This window comes from Gymnodraco acuticeps, unplaced genomic scaffold (genome assembly GCF_902827175.1).
Source record: "Gymnodraco acuticeps unplaced genomic scaffold, fGymAcu1.1, whole genome shotgun sequence".
Classification (NCBI taxonomy): domain Eukaryota; kingdom Metazoa; phylum Chordata; class Actinopteri; order Perciformes; family Bathydraconidae; genus Gymnodraco; species Gymnodraco acuticeps.
Genome location: NW_022991180.1, coordinates 523,991 through 551,584, shown reverse-complemented (window position 1 = coordinate 551,584; position 27,594 = coordinate 523,991). Strand labels below are relative to the sequence as shown.

Sequence of the window (27,594 nt, the reverse complement as noted above, 5' to 3'; positions counted from 1 at the left end):
AGTAAAGAAACATCCAGAACACATATTGCTCATCCAGTTTTAGTTTAATTCCTTTGTGGAAAAGAATCTCTTCACTTCAGTACATACACATTGCACAAGGCAGGGAGCCATTCTTTTTATTTGTCTTTTTTTTCTATTTTAACCCTTTATTTTCCCCAAACCGGAGTTAAAAGCAGCAGCAGAATTGACGCAATAACCAGCACCTATAGGCTTCCCAAAATGCTCATACCCAGATCCACATCACAGAGAATCCAGCAGAAAAAGGCATCCGGACTGTTTAACACTTTTTCAAAATACCACATTTTCCCTACAATTCCCAATCGAAGTAACAATGACATAATAAGAATGATTATCTTTAATCAAAGTCTGAACTTCAATAAAACCAAGAAAATGTTAATAAAGTTACAATACATGTACAGAAATACTATCTGATTGGTGGGTTACCACATGTACAAAGGATGACAACACTTCTATACAACCAATAATAAACATCTACACGTATGTTATTTAACGCTATTCGTCATTCAAAGTGGTTCGTCACGGTGCATCTTCTGTCTACGTTGGGATTTGCAAAATAAGTGCCGGGTCATGTTTGGGAAGCCAAGAACTGTTGAAACAACTTAACAGAAAGATTGCTGGTGTAGAATATATCATATTAATATTATTTACAAAATCTCTGTACAATCAAATACACAAGGTTGAAAATGTCTGTCCTGCTAGTCAAGCATTCCAGAAGACAGTTTTAAAGGTGGGATGTATTCACGCAACAGGGTGTTAACCGGATTAGGCCCTTTGAGAAAAGGTTAAGCAAAGGGAGTGCAAACTATCACACAAGCCTAAGGTCAGAAGGTCACAAGGAACATTATGTCACGGTTTATAGTATGCAACATGAGGTTTGACAGGATGTTTACAGTTTGATTTATATCGTAAACAAACACTGTTCAAGATAAAAGTGAACCCGGGTCTTTCATCCAACAGAGATTGACAGGTTAGATGTAAATCCAAAATAGCTGTAGGTGTGTTAACAGAGCTTCTTACAGCATGTGTTACTGTGCATACATGTTTAGTCACACAGACTATACCAACAAAACATGCATGGTACACTCATTTTGGTGCATAATCCGGCCTAAAACATTCTGTTGCGAGCATTCACCTTGAATAGTGTTAACAAATCAGCAGGACAGAAACTTCAGGAGGAGAAATTATCTTCCGTCAAGATTCAAAGGATTTTTAACAGGGGAAAACTCACATGGGTTGCATATATATTTTTAAAAAACATTTACAAACAAGTCCAATAGACTGGTTGCTTTAAAGAAGAGGTGAGTTTGTTGAAAGGGAAAAAGAGATCCATGGGTGAGTTACGGCATAGCCTGTTGGTTAGATTTCACTCAGGGTGGCATGACATTTAAAGCCAAAACTCCTACTAGTATCACTGGAGATAATACTGATGTGGGTTGGATGGTCCCAGCAGGAAATTAACCTCAGACAAAGTTTACTGAGGTCCAAACCCCAGACTCTAAAAACCTTAACTCAGACTATCAAAGCAGATAAACACCCACATTGTTGACTTTTGATTACAAAAAAATTGACTGTAGGCTTAAAAGCTAGTTTACTTAATTGACTGAATTCTTGCCTAAGGCCGTGTCAGTGTTATCACGGTAAGGATGTGAAAAGGACCAAACGTGTGTCAGTGCAACATGTGACACTGCTTTGAAAGATGGGTTTCATGACTCTTGGTGCTGAAAACACACAAACATAGTTTATGTGTAGCATTTTACATTCCAGCCAGTGTCATTTGGTTTTTATATTAAAAAAACTGAAGCTGCAGCAGTAATACAATAATTAGGTACATCAAGTATCTGAACTCATGACATCCTCATGGCATTACATAAACTCTGGCGTAGAACTGTTTTAGATTAGTAGTTATTTTACAACTAGCATTTATACCACTACTAGGAACATAGCAGTACACTAAAATGCTATCAAGCATTTACAGTAATCTATGGTATGCAGGGACCATGCATCATCGTAAAACGGACATCAAGGACGCAGCCAGATGTTGAACAGCAGATTGTAAAAAGTTCAAATGGACTTCTATGTTTAAATGTTCCTCGTACTTGGGTGTTCAGCTGATGTGAGATAATAGGCCCTGCAGGACAGTGAGCAGGTGTGTTTGAAAAGAAAATAATCATCAACTCACAGTCATTACTTTTTCTAGTTATGCAAATCAGCACGTTTTAAAAGGCTTCTCAGCCTGATCGCACATGAAAGTGACATTTCTGGAAACAATCACACTGGTTCTTTTGTGCCAACCAAAACAAAAACATGAAAATGCTGTACAGTATATTAAAATCACATGGGAAAACACTCACATATTCACTTCGTACTGGCCACAAAAAAGGCTTAAACCAATTATAGGACAAAACTAATTCCGTTAAATGTTCCCAAACCACACATTTACCCAGAAAAATAATGAAGAAAACCTGGAATAACATCAACATTTCCAGTTCTTCTTATTTATGTTACCTAAATATTGTTGTGGCTTTCCAAAGGATTACACTATAATCAAAACCATTGCAGTGCTAGTGGAAGTTAATTCTGCTCTTGTACTAAGAAGACACACTTAGGGTTAGCAGTAGAGTTGTGAATACCAAACACACAGTCTTCTGCTAGAGTACCATGGCATAAAAACAAACCATCTATAAACAAGCATAGGAAGCAGGTCATGAGCAGAAACATGTTTGCATGCACAGCGGTACAGAAACATTGAGTTAAAGTTCAGCAGGTGAGTAATTGAAGGTAAATCACACAGGGCACATACATGGTGAAACCAGGCGAACACACACTGAAGGCAACTGATAGGGTTTCAGGTGAGAAAGGGGGGGGTTGCACAAGATAACCAACACCAGCTGGATTTAACGCCGATGGTACAGGTCGAGGTAACCATTATCATCCAAACATGAGTTGAAACAAGGAAAATGTAAAAACAAAACGGACCAAAAAGCAGCTTTATAACAACAGAGGAAAATGGTGGGAAAATCCCAACAAAGTCGCTACTATTTAAATAGTAAAACTATATATAAATATATATAATAGTGTTGGCATTTTGATTATTGAAGTGATTAGGTTGTTAATGAAGGCTGCTGCAATCAAAGTAATCACAGAAAAATACTAATATTGAGCTTTTAGTATATTACTACAGAGCACCCACTCTTTACATTTGTGATTATTTTGTTAGCCAATTAACTATTTGATTAAAAAGGACCGTCATAATTTCTGACTAAACAGTTTTATAATGTTCGTGTATTTTGAGAAGCTGTGGAAAGCTTAAAATAACTTCAGATTAATTTACAAAACTGCTCTATGTCTTCCCTTTCAACAAATAGTAAATTAAAATATGGTGATGCACAGTGCAAGTTTGGATATGGACAAACATCCTGCTACATGGTTTGCATATGTGTGACTTACTCTAATGAAGTTTGTGTTCAAAGAGATATTGGCAGAATTATTCATCTGTACCTGGGCATGTTCAATCCCCCTGGTTTAAAGGTTGGTTAAAATAGAGGCACATAGTATTGAAATTCTCTAAGAAGAATACAAAGTGATAATCTGGGTTGAAGCTGGGGAATGCTGGCCAACTGCTATAACATATATTTCCAAGAGTGTAGTAATAACTGTTATTTCTTATCTTACAGAACAAATCAATACATTTAAACACTAAACATACAGTCTAATTTACAGGAGATGAACCAATTCTGCTTTTTAGTCTCCTATCTAATGTAGAGCTCGGGGTGCTAAACCTTTTAAATGCTAGGTTTCACATGTTATTTTGATATTAGCCTAATAAAATCACATTAGCAACATCCAAACAAGGCAGCAGGGGAGGCAGTGAAGTTAGAGGGAGAGGAATCAGATCTCCACCCTCCTGAAGTGACACTTGGAGACAGGGACAAGTAAGAGAAAAAGAAAAGGATGATTCCTTACAGTGATAACAAATAAAATTCCCATTGGTTATCCCAAATAACAAACACTGGTCGCTGAGGCAGGCTGGGTCCTGAACTGTAGTTGTAGCTCGTCATTAACAGAAATCAACAACGCAGGCGCGTCTGTAGCGCCATCTGTTGGAAGACAATGTCTTGGTCCCATCATCAAACACTAAACTCAGCAGGTTAGGTACGCATGTGTGGCAATATGGTGTTGTTAATGTTGGTAGGCAGAAGGAGGAGAAATAAACAAAAAAGCAAAGGCCATGTGCAGTGGAGCAACAGAAAAAAAAAAAAAAAGTTTTTCTGCCCCCATCTGGGCTGAAGGTGTCGTACGAATCTCAACAGGATTTGGCTTCAGTGCACTCCTAAGAGGACTGTGGCATTGTGGGAAACGTTTTGTGCAACAACAAAATGCCTCCGGACCTTTAACTGCTGCCATGACTGCTGTTCAGCTGCAGTTTGACGCAGGGGAACCACTAGTTTTGGTCTTTATGGTTTTACAGCGTCAGTAACCGATTAGGCAGCTGAAGGCTGGAGGTGTGGTGTTCAAGTTGAGTTTCTGTGGCCGCAAATAATTAATTAATACGAGTCCATAAAATGCCCAATGAATCATTCAAGAGTGACTTAATTTCTGTGCAGACATCTTATCTTGAATAATTGTTGCACAAACAGTCTCCCGTGGAGCCACAGCCTCAAGGATGTTATGCTACAGTAGCTATTCACAACAACAAAAAAGACAAAACACACTAAAATACTCTGTGTCTCTGTGCTTCCTGACACAGCGCTGATTACAGGAATCAAGGGGGTTACAGGAAATCATAAATTAAAGATTAAAATATTAAAACCTCTATGATAGGGGGACTCTGTTTGGGAAGTTTAGGAGATGAATGTTAGAGGTTTACATTATTTACAAGAGTTAAATTATTAAAATGGCTTTTCTCAGTTTCTGTGTCTCTCGCTCAGTGTTCCTTTAGGGGTCTCTGTGAACAGGACCTTTTTTCAGCAGCAAAAGTTGACAACATCACGGCATCGAGAGTTGATGACATCACAGCATTCAGGGTTGGATGACATCTTCCCGTCGAGGGTTGATGATGTCATGACATCGTTCACTTTATGGGTCCTCGGTTGTCTTGTGCAGCTCCAACAGCGCCCCGACAGCTCCAAAGTAACCCTGGTGCAAACACACACACGTTACACAAACTGAATGGGAGTTTTACCGAGAGCCGGAGAAAACTGTTTAACTGCTAAGTCACTAATCGATTGATCAATAAACGCCAACTATTGTTGTAATCGTGATAGTTAATGTAATGCAAACATTTCAAAGGATGCGGTTTTTTTCACTCTCTAAAATATGGGAAAATCCTTCTTTTCTTTATTCAATATAAGATTCAATGTATTATCTTTGGACTAACAAAGCAAGACATATACAGAAATCACCTTAGATTGTCAGAAAGTGGGATGGACATTTTCCAATACATTTACAATTATTTCATATACCTAATGATTAATCTGGAAAATAATCTGCAGATTTATCAATAATAAATGTACTGTTATAGCAGCCCTAACACCTGGGATGACACAAGATAACTATAGACGCCAAGGACACTTTGATTTCCTTCAGGTCTTCTGGTAAAGCTTGCTTAGATTCCTCCTTTAGTTGATCGGTTCTCACCTCGTGTTCCAGGAAGAGGGCTCTGAGTTGTCCTTTGGACCAGAAGTCCATAGCGTAGGCTAGCAGTTTTGTGGACACTGTGTTGATACGAAGGAAGTTCCCGACAAACACCACACGCTCAATTTTCTAAAACAAAAAATACATTGAAAAGTCAGTTGTTGTTTTTTTAATCTCGATTATGTTTGTGAAGCTATAGGAGATCTATCAACACTCACATACATCTTAGTCAATCATTTGAAAACATAACATATGTGACATTTGCATAGTGACCTGTGTTGCATGTCATTTCCTGTTTCTCTCTCCAACTCACTTATCAACCATTATTAAAAAGGCATCAAATGCGTTGAAAATTATATAAAACTTGACGAGAAAAAGCCTAATCTACATACAATTAGACTAATACTGATTGCCCACAATAATGCCCCCTGCTCTTTCTGAGACGTCGTGACTGTCAGTCTTTTTATTATGTCTTTTAAATCTATCCTCGAGCAAATTAATACATTGAAAATAATCCATAACAGTCACAATAAAAGACCTTAAAGTAAGAAAGATATGGACAATATAAATGCAGTAAAGCTTACAGATTAGTACATTTAGACAAAATGCAACACCTTTTTGTCGCAACATGATGGTGCTGCAGAGCTGGTAAAAAGTTTGTGTCTACATTTTATCCCTAAAGCCATTTGATGGGAAACTAAGATATATATTAAAGATAAACAAATACAATAAACCTATTATATACCAACAGCGGCCCCCAGCCCTATGCCTGGTGTCCCTGCGTGTTCGCTGCAGCTCTGTGTGCAGTGATAGCCCTGTACAATGCTGCTTGATCCCCATGCCACAAGGCAACACTGTAAAGAAGCTCACAGCACACAGACTCACTCCAGGCTGGTGCCTCTCTCCGGAAAATAACTAGTTCGAGATTGGCTGGTAACACAACAAAAAAAAATCCAGCTTTAACAGATGCTACATGTATTTTTCATTTAACCATCTACTCGTGAACTGCAGTCACTGAACTATTAGACTGCTCCACTTTTGGTTGTTTGTTTCTTTGATACATGTACGCTCATTTGACAAAAATAAGCAGCACCTACAATCCCAAACATGCTTACAGTTGATTTTCTGAAATTCATTCACTGTTGAGTTTCAAAATATAGACAGTAAATCTGTGTTTAAAACATTACATCTTTGCTTCTTAAAACCATGCAGTACAGTTAGTAAAACAGTTACAATTTAAGCATAGGCGGATTTTGCGGGGGTTGCGGTTTTCACCCCCTAGTGGCTGAAATATGTTACAGCATTACTACGTCTAAAACTGTTCCAATACAAATATTTCGTATATCAATATTTTAATAGATGTAATAAAATGATTGTTACAATACAAATCTGATTAATATCATGTTTTGTTTGAAATAATTTCATTTTTGAGCAGTCGCATGTTGTGACGTGTGTGTGTGACGTGTGTGTGTGACGTATGAGGTTAAGGACGCAAGTTCCCTCGCTTTTTTTTTGCATACAAGTGATTCAGCTATTGTATTACAATAATTAGCAGTAATGGCTATGCGGCGATTTTTAAAACGTCCAATTTCTGGGACGTTTAAGGCGTCTACTTCTGCACTAAGTAGGACACTGGTTAATAATATTGTAGCGTGTTCAAGTAACCAAGGGATATAGTTATCAAATAAGTATAAGATGTGCACAGTTATGATAAGTTTTACAGTTATGTAATGCATGTTGTTGGGGGGAGAGACCGCCCCTTCCATATGAGTGTGTGTGTACGGCGGGCATGAGGCGTGCATGACGGGACGTGTTGTATTCGTATGTGGAAAAGTCATACTCAGTGCGGTGAACGCTGGCTTTATTGCTACTGTATCCGTAGCACGCTACGCAATAGTTGGGACTGTGTACTGACGTCAGTAAGAAAGGTTTGCCCCCCCCAAGCGCAAATGTCAAACTCTGCCTATGAATTTAAGTGCAAATGTGCTCCCCCCTATGAGTGCATGTGTTATGTGCATGAATCCTTAGTTCATGCATTCACACACAAACAACCTCCCCAACACCTGACCTCGGACACAGAGAGCGGGAACTGTAGTCACCAGAGGGTGTGGAAGATGTTATGGACTGACGGACTGAGCGTACTGTACACCCTTTCAAAGTTTAAAATATTCTGAATGTGTCCCAGTTTATTTCATGACATCATCCGACAGGAAGCAGCTGTGGACCTAAGCTGTTTCAGATGTTCCTTTATCAAAGTTACTCTATTTCTTTATTAAGTACTACCCTGGGTAGAGATGAATCCCATTCGGAAAATTGTAAGGGTGCAAATGTGTTGCAGCATGAGAGTGTGTGTGTGTGTGTGTGTGTGTGTGTGTGTGTGTACCTCGTTGACTGCACACATCCGTGCAATGGATCCTATGTTGTTCGTGATGGTGACCAGTGTGGCTTTAGCCAGGTCTTCCTTACTGATGCTGTCTCGCTTCTCTTTGCTCATCATGTGACCAAAACTGCAAAAAAACAGACCATCAGAAACATGGACATTTACACATTAACAGAGACACACTTTCCTCATGAGTGCTACTCAAGTTTGATGAACTTATGACCAGACGCACAGAACATGACCCTCTGGTGATGTCACAATAACCTTCAAAACAGTAAGTGTGTGTTTAATTTCAATATAAAAAACATGAAACGGTGATAATAATGTGAAGACTGATACAATCTGCTTCTCACTTTGCTTCATGGATCAACCTTTGAACACAGAGCTGCATGTTTCATTTATATAACCAAACCCAGATTAGCAAGCAAAGGTCCAAGTTTGCACGCAAGTAAGAGTGTGTTTATGTGTGTGTGTGTGTGTGTGTGTGTGTGTGTGTGTGCCTAGTAGGCTATGATTTCATACCGCATTTGCTGTTAGGTGTATTTGTGTTATTACTTTATCCTTTGTGCAGCCATACATACAGAGCACAACACAGCACTGTGGTTTCACACTCATTTAATTCATGTTTATGTTGTTTGACCAACTTCCTTAATAATTTGAAAAAATAAATGTGCGCATTGAGCAAGTTCAAAGCCTGTTCCATCCACTTTACATAATCAATGCAATTATTTATATCATATAACTTAATTATTTGTATATTTTGTTCCAAGAAGTTCAGTGTAGGTTTATCCAGATTTTTACTAAGCAATATATAGAGCACTATTTTTGAGATATACTTCACGGCTGTACCGAAATCAGTGTTTTCCAAGTCAAGCAATCAGAGGAGGTCTTGCTGAAGTGTTTGCATGTTGACCCTCAGGAGACCCTGGTCCCTCTCACCTGGAGGCAACAGCAGAGCCCTGCAGGCCGAAGCGCTCGTAGTCTCCTCCGTAGATATCTTTCACCAGTTTGTCCACGTTGGTAGAGTCGCCCTTGCTGGCCATTTCCAAGGCCTCCTCGAACGTCTCGCAGCCCGTCAGCAGGCAGCAGAGGCCCAGGAATGTACCGCCACCCAGACTAAAAGGTGAGAGAGGTAGTGAACAAGCTTAGTTCTAGTAAGGGAACGAGAGGAAAATATGGGAGAGTTGTTTTGAACCGAATAATCCAACTTTTCCCATTAATAATATACGCTACATTTGGAATAAGTCTAAGATGAATGAACTGTGTTGCCTTGGCTAATTTCATGGGTGAAGACTTTTTCCACATCAATATGCTCTAAATATGCATATAATGTCATGCATCATTGTAAAATTAACATATCTGGAAAGTGCATACATTTGCAAGTGTCATAATGAGCTCTGAGAAATAGCATTATTTCATCTTTTGTTAAAAATGTATCAGTAGATTAAATAATAAAGACAATTATTCTTAGGGACATTTATGATAATGTGATGAAATGAGATCTGGGTTGACAGATCTGTAGAAAAACTAAAACAAGAAAATGTTTTAGTTTGCCTCATGCGATCAAAATATATGATCGCATAATCTTAACAATACATTCCTAGCCTATCAAATCAAGGCAGTTGAATCGGAACTAAAAATAATTGGCCTTAGAATCTTTTCTATTGTAGCTGTGAACATGTGGCTAGACACCACTTGCATTGATTCACCTTTATTTGCATTGGCAATTTAACAAGTATCTGGTAGTTCCAGTTCAGTTAGGCACATATTTAAAGACAATGTGTTCAGTCTTAGGAACTAGGAACGTAGTATACTATTTCTGTCGTCAACATGCTTTCATCATATCTGGGCGGGACTTCGTTGTTTTCACCAGCTCACTATCTAATCACAATATCGTCGTTCTATTACATAGAAGGTACACAAGGTGACCATAGATAAAGAACAGCTGGAAGTCAAACAACTGATTCTGGCTTATCTTTTTAAGCAGTAAAAGGTATGCAGCCACCTTCACCTTTGGCACATTTTCATTCACGCAAAACAACCTCGCTGCTTTAGGTGGACTTTAGTAGAACAAAACAAGTTGATTCTTGTTAGTGTTGTTGGGCTCAAAGGACAACATTTAGTGTTATTTATATCAGTCTAAGCTTCCCGTGGGTTTGAGCTGGTTTCCTCACCTGGTCCCAGTCACACGTTTGTAGTCGTTCTCTGAGTAAACGGCCAGGATGGAGACCCCGGAGCCGATGTTGACCAGCAGCATGGGGAAAGGGTTGTCCAGGGTGCAGGTCTTCTTCACGCAGCTCTGGGTGTCCGAGGGGTTCTCGAAGTAGTATCCCTCTGGGTGTCCGTTGAAGCTAACCCTGTCCACGTACAGCAGACCCCGGATCAGGCAGTCCAGCTCGTCCAGCTTCAGCAGCTCCAGGTCGGCCATCTGCAGCACAGAGAGCGGAGGAAGAGAAACTGTTCAAATAAACACATCAGCGAGGTTTTCAGCCATTAACCCAGAATGATTTACAAAGCACTTTAGGTCGGAAGTGTGCATGTTTCTGCTTAGTTTCTCCTGCAGAGCCAAGAGAGTTCATTGATCTAATACTGCACTGCAGAGAGGGTCAATGAACTCAGGTAGACAGGCACTGAGACGGACAGATGTCAAAATGTGCTCACGTCCAAAAATCATAATGCAAGAATGAGCTACTAACCTAAATAAAATGCAAAGTCATTGAGAAGCACAGACATTTCTGCTCAAATCAGATTAGAACTGGGGGGAATTTTAATTCTGTTGACTGGAAATATGACAAAGCTGTTTACATGGTGTTGTTATCCTGGACTGAGGCTGCACTGATGGTTGTTTTCATTATTGATTCATTTGCCAATTACTTTTTCGCCTAATTGTGTGGTCAATAGAACTACTAGAAAATGCATGTTGTATTTTCTACAGGGCAAGGTGTGTTTTTTTGTTCAACCAGCAGCCCAAGAAATTACATTTGAGAATCCTCCCATCTGAGAAGCTGGTGAATAATTGATTGCCATATTAGACACATTCATTTTCTGCATTGTTCCTGTATTTGCAGCAGTAAACATATGCTTTCAATGACAAATGTTGTTATTTGGACATTTTTGCTTAAAACTATTCAAGCACGTTCTCTGGCCTCACCGATCTGAATTCATTCTCGAACTTGTAGGCCCCGCCCCCGGTGGCGCAGAGCGTCGTGTGCAGGCTGGAGAAGTTCTTGTCCCGGCCCATCTGGATGAAGCGGGGCATGGCCTGCGTCGGGAAGCGGATGAAGTGCAGGTTCCCCGTCCGGCCGCACATGGTCAGGTTCCTCAGCTCCAGGTGGACGTCACGGACGCCCGTTTTACCTGAGCGAGGGAGGGAATGATTATCAAACTATACGATTCTGTATCAATGCACTCATGTCCATTTAGAAAGTGCAAACACGTGACCAACTTTCCAGTTCTTGTGAGGGTGGAAGGGATTCTGTTTTATATGTAACAAAAGAGGGGTAGTTTTTCCTGTAATAAGAAAACCAAAAAATGTGAATTTTTTTTTATTTTATTGTCTGGTAAATCTGCACTCCTTAATAAAGAAATTGAAAAAAGAAAAAAGAAAGTGCAAACACACTCTTCTTAATGCAGTGGTTAAAGTTCAACTGAGAACTTTCTATAATCTTTGCTATCTTCAAAGTTTCCTTGACCTCCCTTGCCCTTTCTTAGGTACACAAATGAGTCTAGAGATGCAAGAATGTGGGTGTAACAACAGGTGTGTGTGTGTGTGTGTGTGTGTGTGTGTGTGTGTGTGTGTGTGTGCGCTTACCATAGGCCACGTTTGAGGTGAGGTAGCGCCGGATGGACTTGAGGTTTTCCACTTCTTCCTGTTCTTCCTCTGCTGTTATGTCGACTGGCTCAAAGTACACCAACTTCACCAGCGTGCCGCCGATGTCCATACCAAACCAGGGGAAGGCTGGAGAGCAGAATGACAACATAATGTTACTCTTTACTTCAAACAACAAGACATGGTGAAGATCAAAACCAGAGAGCATCTTGACATACAAAGTCACAACCAAAAAAAACCCGTAAGAAATAAAGGATATCCATTTAGAAATAATGAGACATGTCAGTGTTATTCTGTATTTCTATTATTTTAGCAGTTAAGTGTATGAACTACATTGCGCTGGAAAACAGGTACTCAATTAATACAGCTAATAGAAAAAGAACTGCCATTTTAAATAACCGATTAACCATTTTTCAAGTAAAAAAACATATATTTGCACCTTCCCAATTGTGACGATGTTCTACTTTTTGTTGTTGCATTGTATAATACTAAATGGTCAAATATATTGGGATATTTGAATAGAAAATTGTAAGACTCCTAAGAATCCTAATGGCAGAGGATATTTTTGCCAATTTATATAAAAAATTATTAATAATAATAATAATAATAGCAGCCCCAGACTGGAGTCTTTGCTACCAATGAAAACCAGAGATCAACCTGTTACACCAAATATACATTTCTTATTTAAAGGGGTCCAGCCTGCATCATTATATGCATCAGTTGTGTAAAAGCAGCTGTATAACCCTCCTGCAGAGGAAGTGAGAAAGGAGTGAAGTGAGGACACAGTCTGGTCTGGATATTTGGTTTAGGAGAACAGTAAAAAAATAAATCCTCCAGCACAACCGGCAAGAGGGAAAAAACCCCCCACCATAGCTCAACAAGAGCCACAGTCGCCATGGAAACAGACTACCCCTCTCCATCATTTCTTCTCCAGCCTCCTATTTTCTCTTTCATTTAGCTCCATCTCCATCTGTCTATCTTTCTCTATCTGCCATTCGGTCTATTCCCTTTTCACGACTAAACCTCCCTTCCTGCTCTCTCAGTTTTCTATTTCCTCTTCTCATCCTCGAACGCCACGCTTCGCTCTCTTCTTGTCTCTCGATCAATCTAATTCAATCAGAGTACGATTTACTGGCATGGACGGGAGAGAAGTGATACTGCAGGACGTTTTTAATGCTCTGCAAAGCAACTGTTAAATGTAACTCTGAGGCACATCAGCCTTTCTAAGACTTTCCAGTGTGCTTTGTTTGAAAGATAATTAAAGTGGAAATGATTTGCAATCTGCATTTTTCAAGCAAAGATATTTCAAACATTTACTAGTACCCGTTTCATATTAGTTAATTGTGTTGATCACCAGATTATATTACTGCAGCCCTAATTATCACATATCTAAAAACATTTAAGTTGCCAAACTGTAAGAATCTTCCTTGAAATGTAAGTAACAGTTTTTCATAAAATATATTTAAAAAAATGTATATTTGATGAGGCTTATATCAAACAAAACATAGAGATAACATTAGTTTTGAAAATGTTAAAAATACAGACGCAAATCAATAAATACAGAACTCAACAGATATATCTTAATAAAAATCCTATTTGGTTTAAACTACATTTGAAGAAAATCCTACTTCAAATGTTTTCTCTCTTGGCAGAAGGATCTTTTCTATTTCATCCGTGCATATGCTGCTATTTGAAAACGCCAGCAGCATTGATTCACTTGTATTTACATTGGCAGTTTAACACATATCTGGCTATTCTTGTTCAAGGCAAGGCACGTTTATTTATATAGCACCTTTCAACACAAGGCAATTCAAAGTGCTTTACAAAAAATGAAAGACATTAAGAAAATGGCATTTAAAATCAGTCATTAAAAAGAAAAGCTAATAAAATAAACATTAAAAGAAAAAATACATGGATAAAAGTTACAGTGCAGTTTAAGATGTGAATAGTTCAATTAAAAGCAGCGACAAAAAGAAAAGTCTTCAGCCTGGATTTAAAAGTATTCAGAGTTGCAGCGGACCTGCAGGTTTCTGGGAGTTTGTTCCAGATATTTGGAGCATAATAACTGAACGCTGCTTTACCATGTTTAGTTCTGACTCTGGGGACAGAAAGCTGACCAGTCCCTGAAGACCCGAGAGATCTGGATGGTTCATAATTTAGCAGGAGGTCTGAAATGTATTTTGGGCCTAAACCATTCAGTGCTTTATAAACCAGCAGCAGTATTTTGAAATCTATTCTTTGACACACAGGAAGCCAGTGTAAAGACTTCAGAACAGGAGTGATGTGATCCACTTTCTTAGTGTTAGTGAGGACTCGAGCAGCGGCGTTCTGAATCAGCTGCAGCTTTCTAATAGATCTTTTAGTGAGACCTGTGAAGACACCATTGCAGTAGTCCAGTCTACTGAAGATAAAAGCATGGACAAGACAAATCCTGCTGTGACATTAGTCTTTTAATCCTAGATATATTCTTTAGGTGATAGTAGGCTGATTTAGTAACTGTTTTAATGTGACTGTTGAAACTCAGGTCAGAGTCCATGACTACACCTAGATTTCTGGCTTTATCTGTTGTTTTGAACATTGCAGACAGACATTCAGTGAAGCTAAAGACATTGTGTCTAAGAGAAACACTATTTTTGTCCCAACATCAACATGCTCTCATCATGTCGACCTGATGACAGGCAGCTCACATATAAACAACTCTAGTTATGAAGAATCTGCTTAAATAAGAAAGTGAATTAATCGGATCACCTGAATAAAAAGTGAAAAGACAGCCATCATTGTTTCTGAAGCCCGAGCTATTGTCTTCAAGTTGAAATATCTTGTGTTGACCTACATGCAGCCAAACAATATTATCTGTAAAGAAGCTGGAAATAGAAGTTAATTGAATAACCTTGTAATGTGTCTGCTCTAGGTATTGCAAGTTAAACAGTTAAGACAAATCATGCTGAGATTTTTGAAGAATAATAAATGAGTCTTCCTGACTGGTTTAACAGTAGTAACACTTAACTTTTAGATGTAAAGGCTTGTTAAACTGTGGTGACTCTGGTCCTGTCCGTGCCTTCAGCATTTCTCCTGCGTGTCGTTCAGAAGATTCAACTGTTTTGACAGCAGTGAGTATCTTAATGATTCTGTCCGACTTACTGAGGCAAAGTCCACTTTAAGATTAGAGCCACCAAAAACATGCATTGCATGCTTTATAATGGTATGAGCAATCCATGCATACTAGACTAACGTACAAAAGAACCATTTGTATTAATAAGTAGTATTTGGTGTCATGTTCTGTATTAGCAGCGAGTTACAAGGCCCACAAATGAACTTGAATAACCTTCCACATTTAATCTAGTGTTTACTCTTCATCATGTCACATTGATAGGATATTGTTCGTAGTGACTTAGATTAGTGACAGTGTGAGTGGATTTATTTATTTTAAGTTATGAGTCATTGACAATACCACTGGGGTTCAGTCAGTTCAAAATGATGCAACACCAACTTTGTTGTTCTTTAAAGGAAGGGTTGGCTGGTAATGGAGATGGCGTAGCTGTCCCTTTGATATTGGTTTCTATGCCGTTATGCTCATGATATTCCCTATACATCTGCATTACACTTCATATTTTGTATTGGAAGTATGTCATAGACCGTAGTGCTGTTGTAGTTTTTATTTGTTGAGGAGTTCATAGTATTTAGTGCACTAGGTTTGTGAAACCTGTAGTTACTGAAAGTATCTTGAGTGTCAGCGCCACCATCGCTGCTGATGCTGTAAGCGTTGGCTCTCCACCTGCTGCTGCCTACTACAGGTTGGTGTTTGGTTACTTTTCAGCAGGGGTCACCTATCACCTCCTTTTTATTGGTTTGACTTTTTGTTAGAGTCCCCTTTCACCTACTGACCTGCTCTGATGTCTGTAAACACGAGCTAAGAGGCATAGATTTTGTTAAGAAAAATATTGTTGTCGCTAACATAGCTTTATAGAGTATCTTTAAAAACAACTTGATGTTTTTTAACAAACATTTTTGCCAGAAACATGATTCTTTATCGAGGTTGTTCGCCTTAATGACATAAGAAGCTAAAGTATGAAATCCTGGGCAGAACTAGTAACCAGGAATATGATCTCTTCTCTGATAGAATATAGAGTAACACTTTTAGAGGCCACCCAAGGTACATGACGGTGTTTTCGTCAAGTGACAATCACATCTTCCTCCACAGCCTCAGCCAAAAACTCTTTCACAACCAAACCCATGACATTATCTAAATATAAAAAATACATTTAAATGTCATCATTGTGACATAACAGTACCACAAATCACAGCTTGTTCTCTGAAATAAACAAATACATGTGTTACTGATATTTTGAGTTACGAAACAGTATTATGTGTTATTGCTAATGCTATATCCTCAAATTGAACCTTGCTTTACATTTGTGCACAAATAATGGATGCATAACGAATGGCAAACTATTTATTTTTACTTTAAGTACCGGTAGGTGCTGCAGCTGTTCTGTTGCATGCAGTGTGCGTACAATTGGGACATACTACGTCTGCATAACATTGCAACGTGAACTTTGAGCCTCTTGCTCATAAATCTGCTGTGCAAAAGGTTGAGGATCAGAAAAGTCAGCTGGCTTGGTCTCTGCAAATGCAAGCAAGACATTGTGGTATTTTAGGCATTCTGCATTTGACATACTCATTTCTTTCTGGCATTTTAAATAATATGGTAGTATGGGAAATGGAACACCAATAATGTTGTTAAAGTGGAAATTGCTCAAATGATAAGACTGCGTGACATTCATTCTCGTGACGACAAATTCTTCTTGATGAAAAAGTGCTTGTGTTTCAGAAACTAAACAAGAATGACCTCTATTCACTGTGCGGCTAGGAGGTAGACGATGTGTGGGAAACAATACAATTATTTATGCAAATCATCGTTCAAAGGTTCTCCTGAGGGTAAAATACTTGAAACAGGTTTTACAGTCTTCAATATGTTAGCTAGATAACTTTGTCCCAATGACAATCACTCAAACGTCTGAGCTGCTATTTGAACCAAGGGCCTTTTCACGAAACCAGTTTTGTCATTAGGATTCGTGACATCCATTAACTGCACTTTTCCTGCGATGATCATTAACTTGCGTGGTGGAAAAAACACTAACCACAAAGACGCTTGGCTTTGCCTGAGGAAACGGGCCAACTGTCACCTGGCTGTGATGTCGAGACACATGAAGCACGGACTTAAAAGGCTTCACAGGAATACAGCGTGCCGGCCTACATTCTTTCTCGACTTCATTCACTGCAGCCCTGTGGCTAATTATACACATATCTTCTGTCCAACTGTCCTTGACCATTGCATGTATCTCCCAACTAAAAGCATGGTTGTTAAACTTAAAAACCTTCCTTGAAAAATGAAGTTGAAATGAAAATGTCCATTAGCACTCAAAGGCACACACTTATCCTGGCATTCCATTTAAAAAGCACACACACAATCTGTGTAAAGCCAAAGGTCAGTGTGGCAAGGAGCAGGGTTGGGGGGGGGGGTGATTTATATCTAAATAGGGGAAAGTTATCCGGCCTAACACATCTATACCTTGCACAGCGCAGTCGGACTTGAATAACCTGACGAGAAGGGATCATAAATACGTGTTTTTCCACAGATTTTCAACATTTCCTGCGATTATCAACATCCTATTGCTAAACATGTAATCACAGGTTTAACACAGATGTCTGGTACACAGAAAGCAAAGGACAAGAGCAACACTTGGACATCAAGTTTGTGTGATAGGACAAGAAAACACACCAGCAACTACTACAACCACTATTTCTTAAAGTGGTGCAATATTACTGCTGTATAAAATGAATACCACATTTCAAACATTTGCCCTCTCATCTACTACTACTAGATTTCTAAAGCTGGCAAAACAAACAGACAATGTGGCTGCTCCTTTCCCTACTCTGTCTAATACAATAAATATCATAATCAATTTAAAGGGAAGACAGAGAATGAGTACAGAAATCCTTTTTGTTTTTTTGGTCCTGTTAAGCCCGAAGGTACCCGAAGGACACTGTGTCTCAGGGGATCTTAATATTTAAGAACCTATTAATGTGTTATACCAGATTAACGGGAATAATCTCAGCTAACTGACGATACAAACCATTTAAACAAAACACAAGTCTCTAAAAATGCAATGCAGAAGTTCCACGAGGAGGGAAAAAGGCAACGAGCTATAATACTTCCAACCTGATTTGTCACCTGAAACATCGCCATCGCTACGATGGTGTGTTAAAAGCATACGAAGACGCCTGCGCTGCTAAACTAGCGGCGAATCCAAAGCCAGCTGCAAAGGCACCGGGGCTTTTACCTATCGACGAGGCTTTTGAAAAAGGCAAGAAGTTTGCCAGAGACGACCCCAGGGCTAAAACGATCTCTAACTTCATCATAGAAATGATGGCGCTTGACGAGAGTCAAAACTGTTCTTGGCTTTGTTTTGTTCATAGTAGTAATGCTCATGTCATTAGCTCACTACTAATCTTTTTTTTACCACCAGGTGTGCAAAAACTACAGTTACATTTAATATATATATATATTATATTATTATCGGTATCGGTATCGGTCTTGAGAAGCAGGAAGTTATCGGTATCGGTTTCAAAAAAACAATATCGTGCATCCCTAATATAAATACGCCATTTTCCTGGAGGTGCAAATATCCTAGAAGTGCAAATATAAACAGCTAGCTAACGTAGCCAGGCAGAGCGCACTAGGTTTTTTTTCTGAATTAACGACCGAAGAAATCGCTGCATGTCTTCGGATTACATCTCTGGACTTGAGGGGTGTGCTCTAGGTCACCAGGTTACCAGCGTAAACTAGAGCTGTGTGGGTTGTCGGATTGCCCTTACAGACTGCCTGCAGATGTATGGAAAAACGAAAGTGGCCTTCGTCGATTTTGGCTGCATCTACGTCTAATTTCTGGAAACACCAGGTGAATACCCCACTTGTCACAATAATATTATCATGCCATTGCATATATGTGGTATTTTAGAGTTGACTAGATATTGATTAAGGCAATAGACTATGATATTCAGTACAGGAAGCTTAGCAACACCAAGACGGTGTACGGCTAAACCCTCTGCCTGCTTGCACCTCGCGTAAAACGGCAGATACCGGAAGTACGGTGTCGCCCTCGGCCCAATACCCGTATGTGTGTGTGAAAGAAATTCTTTCACACACACATACTCACTCCTAGCTCCCTTATTACTTATCCTAGGTGCACATCCAACACATCGTTTATGATCGCAAGGAGACACAGAATCTAACGGTGCCCACCTCAACACTGAAAGATACAAACTTGCGACGTTATCAACAAAAACGTACATCAGAACAAGTGGCGCAAGGTAGCCCACAACGCTAACATGGCTTACCTTGGTTGTCTGGTCTAAACTGGTCTTCAATGGCATTAAAACGATAAAAACTATGGTGTAGTTAATCCATAGGTTAATCCAATGTGTCTGTGTCCCCTTTGAAATGTTCTGATAATCCATAAGCAATAAAACAGCTTTTCCGTTGCTTGATATCAGAGCAGCGATATTTCTCCCCTCTAAGGCAAGCTAGCATGCGCAGAGAGGCTACCATTCTTTTTAACATGAGAGTCAGTCTATGGGATGATTTCCCCTCGATTCTATTGGCTCTAACGGTCAGAAAGAGATGTCACATGTCAAAATCGAACAAGGGGGGCCAGAGATAAGGAAAATCCACCCAAATGGCCCCAGAAGAGGTTTTTTTGTTGCTAAATCTCTCTAAAAAAGTCAAATATCACGTGTTTTGCATCAATCTTGATACAGGGTACTTATTATATGTTGTACTTTGGATTCCTAAAGCTTTTAGTCTACTAACCCATCATCCAAGGTTAGTTTTCACTATAAGTACAACATATTTTTTGGACGGACACTATAATTTACAGTTTTTTACCATGTTCAATCTGAATTTTCTTTAAAATAAAAAACATCTATATTGATTCTGACTTTTCTACATCCAACTCACAGGTTTATCATTACTTTGAGAGAAAAGATTATTAATTTAACCCTTTTAGAAGGGAATATATGGTCATTTGTTCTGGGAATGTCATTTTCGAGCCTGAGACCTGAAAAACAGGCTCGGGGCCTAACAGGTTAAAGACTATACAGTTGTGCACGGTTTCAGATTGAATGACGAGTTTCGGCCCCCTGACTGAAACTAGTTAGCCCTGTTCACGATCCGTATGCAACAGAAAGCGGTGGAACATTGACCCGACCAGTGGCAGACCCGTGTGTTTTTATCGGAGTTATTCTCTTACTACAGAGCCTCTCACTTAAAAGTGAATAAGTCACCACCTCATTAAAACCAAAACATCCAAGGGTTCAACTTCTTTGTAATTTGAATCTAATTCTCATTAGACAGTCAGTGAAGGTTGCTGGAGTCAGGGTTCATACACTTTTTCACCAATGATTTTCAATGACTTCTCAATGACCTTTACCTAATTTTCCATCACCAAAAAAAAATTACCACTGAAAATGGTTTATTTGAACATGGAACAGGAAAATAAGGTCTGCATATGAAACATGTAGTGCCTATCTAAAACAAATAAAATAGTAGGCTTACTAGCTTCTACACGCTAAAGCAACTGTAGTCAGGGATGAAAAAGGTGACAAGCATCCGAGCCCCCCGACCCCACGGAATATCGGCTTTAAAATGAGGAATAACAATATAATAATAATAAGGATTTTAGCAGTCAGAACAACTAAAGCAGCAGGTAATAATAACAGAAACGCCAAAGAGTCCCATCTAATAGACATATATAAAAGCATTTATTTTAATTGTGTAGCAGTCAGTTTATAATTTTGGCAGCACTGTTGAGCATTTTGAAAATGTATTGTCATGCCTCTGTGCAAGGCTCACCCCCTAATCCCACCAGGAGCGTCTGCGCTGCGTTGCGGCGTTTTTAGCGATCGCGGCCACTCTAGTCAATGGGTGCTATTCCACTAGACCCGCTGCGCCGCGCTCGAAGCGTCCCAGAAGCTCCTCGCCGCAAGGAATCTCTAAAATATAGGATGAATCCTATTTTTGACGCAGCGCAGCGCGGCGCAGGCAGTGGAACGTTCATCCAACAACTGCGAGGCTGCACACACGACGCTCCACTTCCGCAACGTTTTGAAACGCGCCTGGTGGGCTATGACGCAGGAGGAGGTCGCAGCGCGGCGCAGTCGCAGCGCAGACGCTTCCGGTGGGATCAGGGGGTTAGTCATTCTATCTTTATAGCCACTGGTGTAAAGTAACTAAGTTCATAAACTCAAGTACTATACGTGGGTACAATTTTGAGATACTTGTACTTTACTTAAGTATTTCAATGTTTTGCTACTTTGTACTTCTACTCCTCTACAGTTCAGAGGTACATGGTGTACTTTTCCTTCACTACATGTATTTAATACCTTTAGTTACTTCACAGATGTGGATGAATGATGTGAAATATAACCAAGTGTTGAATCAGACTTTAGTTCCACCTGGAGTAAATTCACAAGCTACCCTGCAGTATACAAAGTCATTCAAACTAGCTGCACCTTTACCAGCTTTGAGAACACTTTCATGATCAATCATTATAAAACATATCATATATATTATTCTGAGATGGACCAATCTGCACAACGACTACTTTTACTGTAGCTACTTTCACTATATTTTGATGAGAATACTTTTCTACTTTTACTTGAGGAACATTTTGAATGCAGGACTTTTACTGTGATAGAGTATTCCTATACTCTGGTACTTCTACTTTTACTCTAGTACAATATCTATACTTATACCACCTCTGTTTATAGCCTATGAAAACAACTATTAGAAAACGAAGGCTAAAGCTAACGTTAGATAGATAGATAGTGACAATGTATGCTAGCTAGCTAGCTAGCTCAACGATTCCTTAAATAATATTGCGACAGAAAAACTTTTCAGTGCACATCACGCTCTGCTCTGAACACCTGAACGGCCCGTTCTAACAGCTGTTCACCAGCGCTGCAGTCTGTACCACAGTGACTCCGCACAGTTAACGAACGCACCGTAGATAATGTAGCTGACCCTCATCCCGGAGCAGCCGAGTTCAGCCGGCCCGACAGGCAGGAAAACTCGAGCACACAGCTCGCGCTTCATATATTAAAAAAATAACACCATGCGCGTCATGATGGCACATAACAGCTCGCGACCGCAGATTATTTCGGCGATTAGATACAATGTAAATTATATTTGACTCAACTTTAGTTACATTTCCATGACTTTTCCAAAACTTTGGGAAAAATATTGTTTTCCATAACTTTTCCAGGGCCTGGAATTTGCATTTTGAATTTCCATGACTTTTCCAGGTTTTCAATGACCGTACGAACCCTGTGGAGTGTAACTTCTGGTGTAAACAATAGGTACTGCAGCCAGGCAGCGTTACCCCAAAGTAACCCCTATCTTACCCCACCTAAACCCTAGTTAGAAAAAGGACCCTAGAACAAAAGTGAAAAATCACATCCCAGAGGGGAGCACATTCCTGGGTCGGACCACACTGGGGAAAAGCTCAGAGGGTTATCCGGGTTTATCAGGACGGCTGGACTCTATCCAAGGATAACTCAGCCAGAAAGCACAGGAGCTATGACCGGACATTTCAAAGTTTATTATTGAGAAGTCCTTTTAATTATGTAATCTGGGCTGATGCTGGGGTGGGTTCTCTCTTTCTCAGGCGACTGAGCAACACAACAAACCATGGCAAACAATCCATTTGTGGTCAGCAGTGTGACTTTTCTTTTTTACCATCATTAATCAAACCATTTTTATGAGATATGAGAAGAATGTCATTTGTGTGTTTGGTAGAGTTTTATCACAATGTTTTCATACCTTAGTACATCTTACAAACGAGATCTTACTCACAGATACAGAATCAGGAGTACATACTGTGTGTGGTGTGTCTTATAAATGATCACCACGTTCTTGTACATTTTTGCACTTGGTGATTGGGTTTTATCTTGTTGTGTTTTCAAAGAATAAACTACAGATAGAAAAACTACTCGTCATCTTTTTCTATTACAGTGTAAGGAAATAGCCAGTGGTATTGTTAATGTTGAATGCATATCCATTGCAAACTTTAATGAGTTCCATGGATCCATCAATCAAGGACAAATGTACAGAAAATGTACCGTTATACGATGCTTAACCATCTGAAATTAAATACAGCGCAAACTATCAGAGAGAAATTGTGTTATTTACTTCTGCCCCTTTCTGTTGACAACAATGTAAAGCCGTTTACTATTCAGGTATAACTGAGGCCTGTACTACGAATCTAGTTCAATATATCCTGGATATGTTTGAGTGAGCCGGTTGATCTAATCCAAAACAAACGCGCTCTCGCTAAACTGTCCTACGACGCTAGTTATCAACTCAAGCCAGCCGTACCCTATCTAGTTAGGTGCGTGTACATAAAAGGGGTGGTATTTAGAGCGATCGACCAATCACAAACAAGCCGCGTACTGACAGCGCAGCGTCATACTTCCTGAATGAAAAGTCAACTATAATATTAGACAAATATGAAGACGTTAAACTTTAAACAGCCTTTGCAGTTGCACCTGCAAGGTGAATACAGCTGGTAAAAGAAAAAGTGTTTGAATGCGTTAACAGTTTTATGATATCACTGATATCACTAAGACACGAGTGGATCTGACTTTAATTACATTTGACTCGAGTGTTTCGTCAACTTAATGTGTTGCTTAAAATAATACTTCTGCATACAGTATTGTGACACTGTAAGTGTTGCACGGCCAGATACGGCTCAGCTGACTCAGATAAGGAGATATATGATACATTATGATGTGATATGAATGATAATGGGACACATTGACGTCTGCACTCAGTGCCGCGGACTGTACGTAATGTTACTTTGATCCGGTTACTTATGTTGTGGCAGATATTTAAGTAAGCTTTCTTAACGCTAAAGTTATATTAGTCAGATTGCTCTGAAGATGGGAGGTGATATTCTATTCATTTTCACGTTCAGTCGGTGATTTTTGCCGGCCGTCTTTCCTGCAACGGCAGTCTAAACTGTATTTCCTTTCTCCTGTAATATTACTTGATAGCTTTAAACTCCACACACTGAGCTCTGATTGGTCAGCAGGCGGTGCTTTCACTGAGTTGATCTCTTATCCTGCAACCTAACCTGCTCCGGAGCAGGCTAGCTGTTCAGCATAAGTTACCATGGAGATCTAGCCCGCTAAAAAGAGAACCAGCGTCGTAGGACCGGAAACCCCGAGTTTTCCCTGAAGTTAGCCCGCTAAGCGAAAATCCTGCTTCGTAGTACAGGCCTCTGGTCAGACTAAGATTAAGTGCTGTCGGTAAACATACACTTAACAAAATTAGAAAGGATTCAATCTAAAGAGGAGGATCATTAGAAATGCAATATATAGTCATACAACCTTTTAGTTGGAGCAACATAATAAATGAATAATGCTTTTGAGTATGTGTAGGTGACATGCAGTTATTGATGTATGCAGCAAATACCACAACATTATCACAATATCGATGTAACTATATATAGAATTTTGATTGTTTAGAATGACACTATAACATCTTAGTTAACTATTGGCAAGCTCAGATTCGGATCAATACTGCATTATGCAGGCTTCTTCTCACAAGAGACCATGGCAGTTACGTAAATTTCCTTGAAAGCAGAAACTGAAAAGGATGTCTCCTCTCTGCCCTCTCTTTCTCAGTCTCTCCCTAGAACAATTACGGATAGATTTCTTTAGGAATGCTGATGGGATTACTTAGCAACAAGGCCACTAGACTTGCAGCTGGTTTCTCTGCAGACATTTTAACAACATGAGTTTTACCATGACAGCTACACTCAGCCACAACAAACCCTAGGGCTTTGACTGAACAGCCATGAAAAACAGGCCATGAGGACTACTACACTGACATTCCCAGCCATAAACACTAATCAGCTGCCTGCAAAATAACTTAAGACATTAAAGACAATAAAAGAAGTAGAGACATTTTAATTATTTCTCCGTTTTAATACCTAGACTTTCGATCAGTTGTGGAACATCAATAACACTATATATTTAGTAATTAATGTAGCCTACTAGCATATACTCTGTACTCTGTTTACTTTTACGACACTACAATTAAAAAGGCAAATAGTGTACTTTAATCCTCTACATTTACTGTTGACTTTGGTTCCTTGTTACTTTGCAAACTGAATGATGAGCAATAATGTGATTAAATTAGCAAAACCCTTACCAGATACAAATATTAAATCAATGTTCACATAAATGCATCAGTAATGATCATTCAGTAAAATCATATTCAGTCAATTATTCTGAAGTATACCATTCTGTTAATGATTAATTGTACTACATGTAGTTTGAGTATATTTTGATGCTAATCGTTTTGAAGTTTTTACATAACAAGTAACATGACAAGGCAGGAATTTCACTTTTAACAGAAGATGTGTGCACTGTGGTATTTCTACTTTAACTTAACCAAAACATGTGAATACTTTCCCCACCACTGTTCTGAATACAATTGAAAAAAAACCAACTCACACTTACCAGGTTTCTTTTCACTTATAAGCTTCATAGTGAGGCAAAATATCAGCTCACAGATGTATACAAAAAAACTAATCAAAAAGGAAATAAAGCAAAGTGTCGTTTAAAAGCTTAGAAGGTGTCAGTCGGTCTTGGGTATTTAAAGAGGCTTCACACCCTTAAGAAATGACACTTTTCTACATTCTGCGCAGAAACGTCCAAGTTTTCCCGGATGATCTTTACTCACATCATCCGGAATACTCAGTAAATAAGGGGGTGGGGTCCTTCTGCCTCCTGAAGACAAGAGGCAAGTGCTGATTGGCTGAAGCAAGCCAGTCCCACTTATCAGGAGCTTTTTCACCAGCGGGCGACCAACCAATCACAGCGTAAGAAATGCAAACTGAAGGTTCATAATAACAAAAGAGGGTCTCCCTGACGACAGCAGGCTTGTAGATTGGACACATCAATCTCCTAACCATATAACATGATGGAAAAAAGGGAGTCATGAGAGGACAATATGGTCATCTCAAAACATAAAGAACAATGAAATAAAAAGGGGAGTAAAAGAAGAATCAAAGGTTGTTGCTCTCTTGTTGTAAAAAGGGCATAGTTGTGCAAATCCCTGCTGATGTAAGTGTTACACAGTCCATGGTTGCAGCATATACACAACAAAATAGAACACACCACCGCTTCCTTCCACCACCAGAAAAAATGTCAGAACATGCAAAAATAATAATTGTCGAATGTCCCCAAACTGTTTGACACTTACGGGGTCTGCTCCGTCTCACCGACTCTGTCCTTTTCCGTAGCCTGCATCTCTTCGCCGGGGACCCGTTGCACTCTGCATCTTCCCCGCGGTGCAGGTGGTGCATGCTGGCCTCAAAGCTGCTGCTGCTGCTGCTGCTGCTGGGGCTGGGGCTGGAGCTGCTGTTGGGTCCAGAGCTGGAGCTGGAGCTGAATGTGGAGCCACTGCAGCAGCTACCGTTAGCGTGAAATGCCTGTCCGTTGGTGACATGAAAGGGCCCCGACGCTCCTTTCTTGTCCATCATTGACTTGGCTTTATCCATGGCAGCAGCTAGCCTAGCCTAGCATCTGCAGGGAGGAAAACAAATGTACAAGCCCCGCCGCTAGCGTTGACAATCCCGGCTACCGTAGCTTAGCTTAGCCTGTGTTAGCCCCCGCTGTCTTCAAGTTAGTGACACGGCAGCTAACGAATCCTTCCACTAATGCAACGTATTTCACACAGTGATATAACGCTAAAATATGACGTTCATTACTGCTCTGAATGAAGTATAAAATGATAAGGCGAACGGACACTAAAATACAGTGTTTCCTCTGAGGTCACTCTCGGTCATTTCCCCACATATTCAGATCCGCTGGTAGGCGCAGCAGCAGCCGGTATATTGTGTGAGTGAGTGACGACACAGCAGCTCCAGCAGAGAACCCGTTTTCCTCCTCCGACCGGTTTTCTCTTGTCTCTGCAAAACACCGTTACAGTACACCCTAATTGTATCCTTAAACACAAAGATATGCAAGAGAGGACTCGTCTATAAATGTCTACAACATTATCTACACAACATAACAACAGTGAAGTTCGGTTGCATCCCTGCTGGATTTAGTATAAGATAGCCTACACAGTACAGGTTCGTGCAGCTGTGGTCTCTTTATTTATTAAAGTCGGTTCTTGCTGTCAATCCCATCAGCTTTATACCTTTGTACACGTGTGAGGTGCTCACAAAGCTGCTTGTCAACATGAGCTCACCAAAATGAACTTTTGTAACCTCGTCTATGTCTTTATTTGTCTTTCTGCTCTGCAAGATCGTCATCCTGAAAATCATTTTTAATTGTTGTAGCTTTCTGGTTTCCGTGGGCTATAATATGGCCACAATTAAATTAAAAATATAATTTGATTTAATGACATAGCAAATAAAAATACTTGTTTAAGTCCCACTGAAATAAGATTGTATTAAAAGGACACACTTGATATAATTATTTAAGAGATACCTGATATCAACAGAGCATTGGATGAAGCACAGTGAAGATACAAAGATCAAACAACAATTTCAGCTTGATAAAGAAACTAGGACCATTGACGAGACCTACTCTCAATCTCAATCACTAATTAACTATCATTGTATGCATTACTGTTTCCACTTCAGCAAACATT

General features: G+C 39.6%; 1 protein-coding gene across 4 annotated transcripts; it reads right to left on the bottom strand.

Moving 5' to 3' along the window:
• Positions 1 to 25: 25 nt before the first annotated feature.
• Positions 26 to 27,087, bottom strand: pank1a (pantothenate kinase 1a). Of its 4 annotated transcripts, none has more exons than XM_034237801.1 (8): positions 26,197 to 27,087; positions 11,847 to 11,993; positions 11,187 to 11,392; positions 10,210 to 10,463; positions 8,975 to 9,151; positions 8,039 to 8,162; positions 5,659 to 5,784; positions 26 to 5,157 (listed from the first exon to the last, which is right to left on the bottom strand). In XM_034237801.1, the coding sequence occupies exons 1-8, from the start codon at positions 26,492 to 26,494 to the stop codon at positions 5,098 to 5,100; spliced, it is 1,392 nt and encodes a 463-aa protein (XP_034093692.1). In that variant the 5' UTR covers positions 26,495 to 27,087; the 3' UTR covers positions 26 to 5,097. The 4 variants fall into 4 exon arrangements, with proteins under 4 accessions (XP_034093692.1, XP_034093694.1, XP_034093693.1 ...); XM_034237803.1 differs by lacking the exon at positions 26,197 to 27,087 and adding an exon at positions 25,452 to 25,700; XM_034237802.1 differs by lacking the exon at positions 26,197 to 27,087 and adding an exon at positions 14,871 to 14,997.
• Between the last annotated feature and the right edge of the window lie 507 nt (positions 27,088 to 27,594).

Bases quoted from the DNA above. Each gene is read 5' to 3' on its own strand.
- pank1a (XM_034237801.1), bottom strand. From the start codon at position 26,494: ATGGATAAAGCCAAGTCAATGATGGACAAGAAAGGAGCGTCGGGGCCC. The intron at 11,994-26,196 runs GTAAGTGTCAAA...TCTGCTCTCCAG, and splicing joins GGTGAGACGGAGCAGACCCC to CCTTCCCCTGGTTTGGTATG. The intron at 5,785-8,038 runs GTACACACACAC...TTTTTGTTTTAG, and splicing joins GGATGTGTGCAGTCAACGAG to AAAATTGAGCGTGTGGTGTT.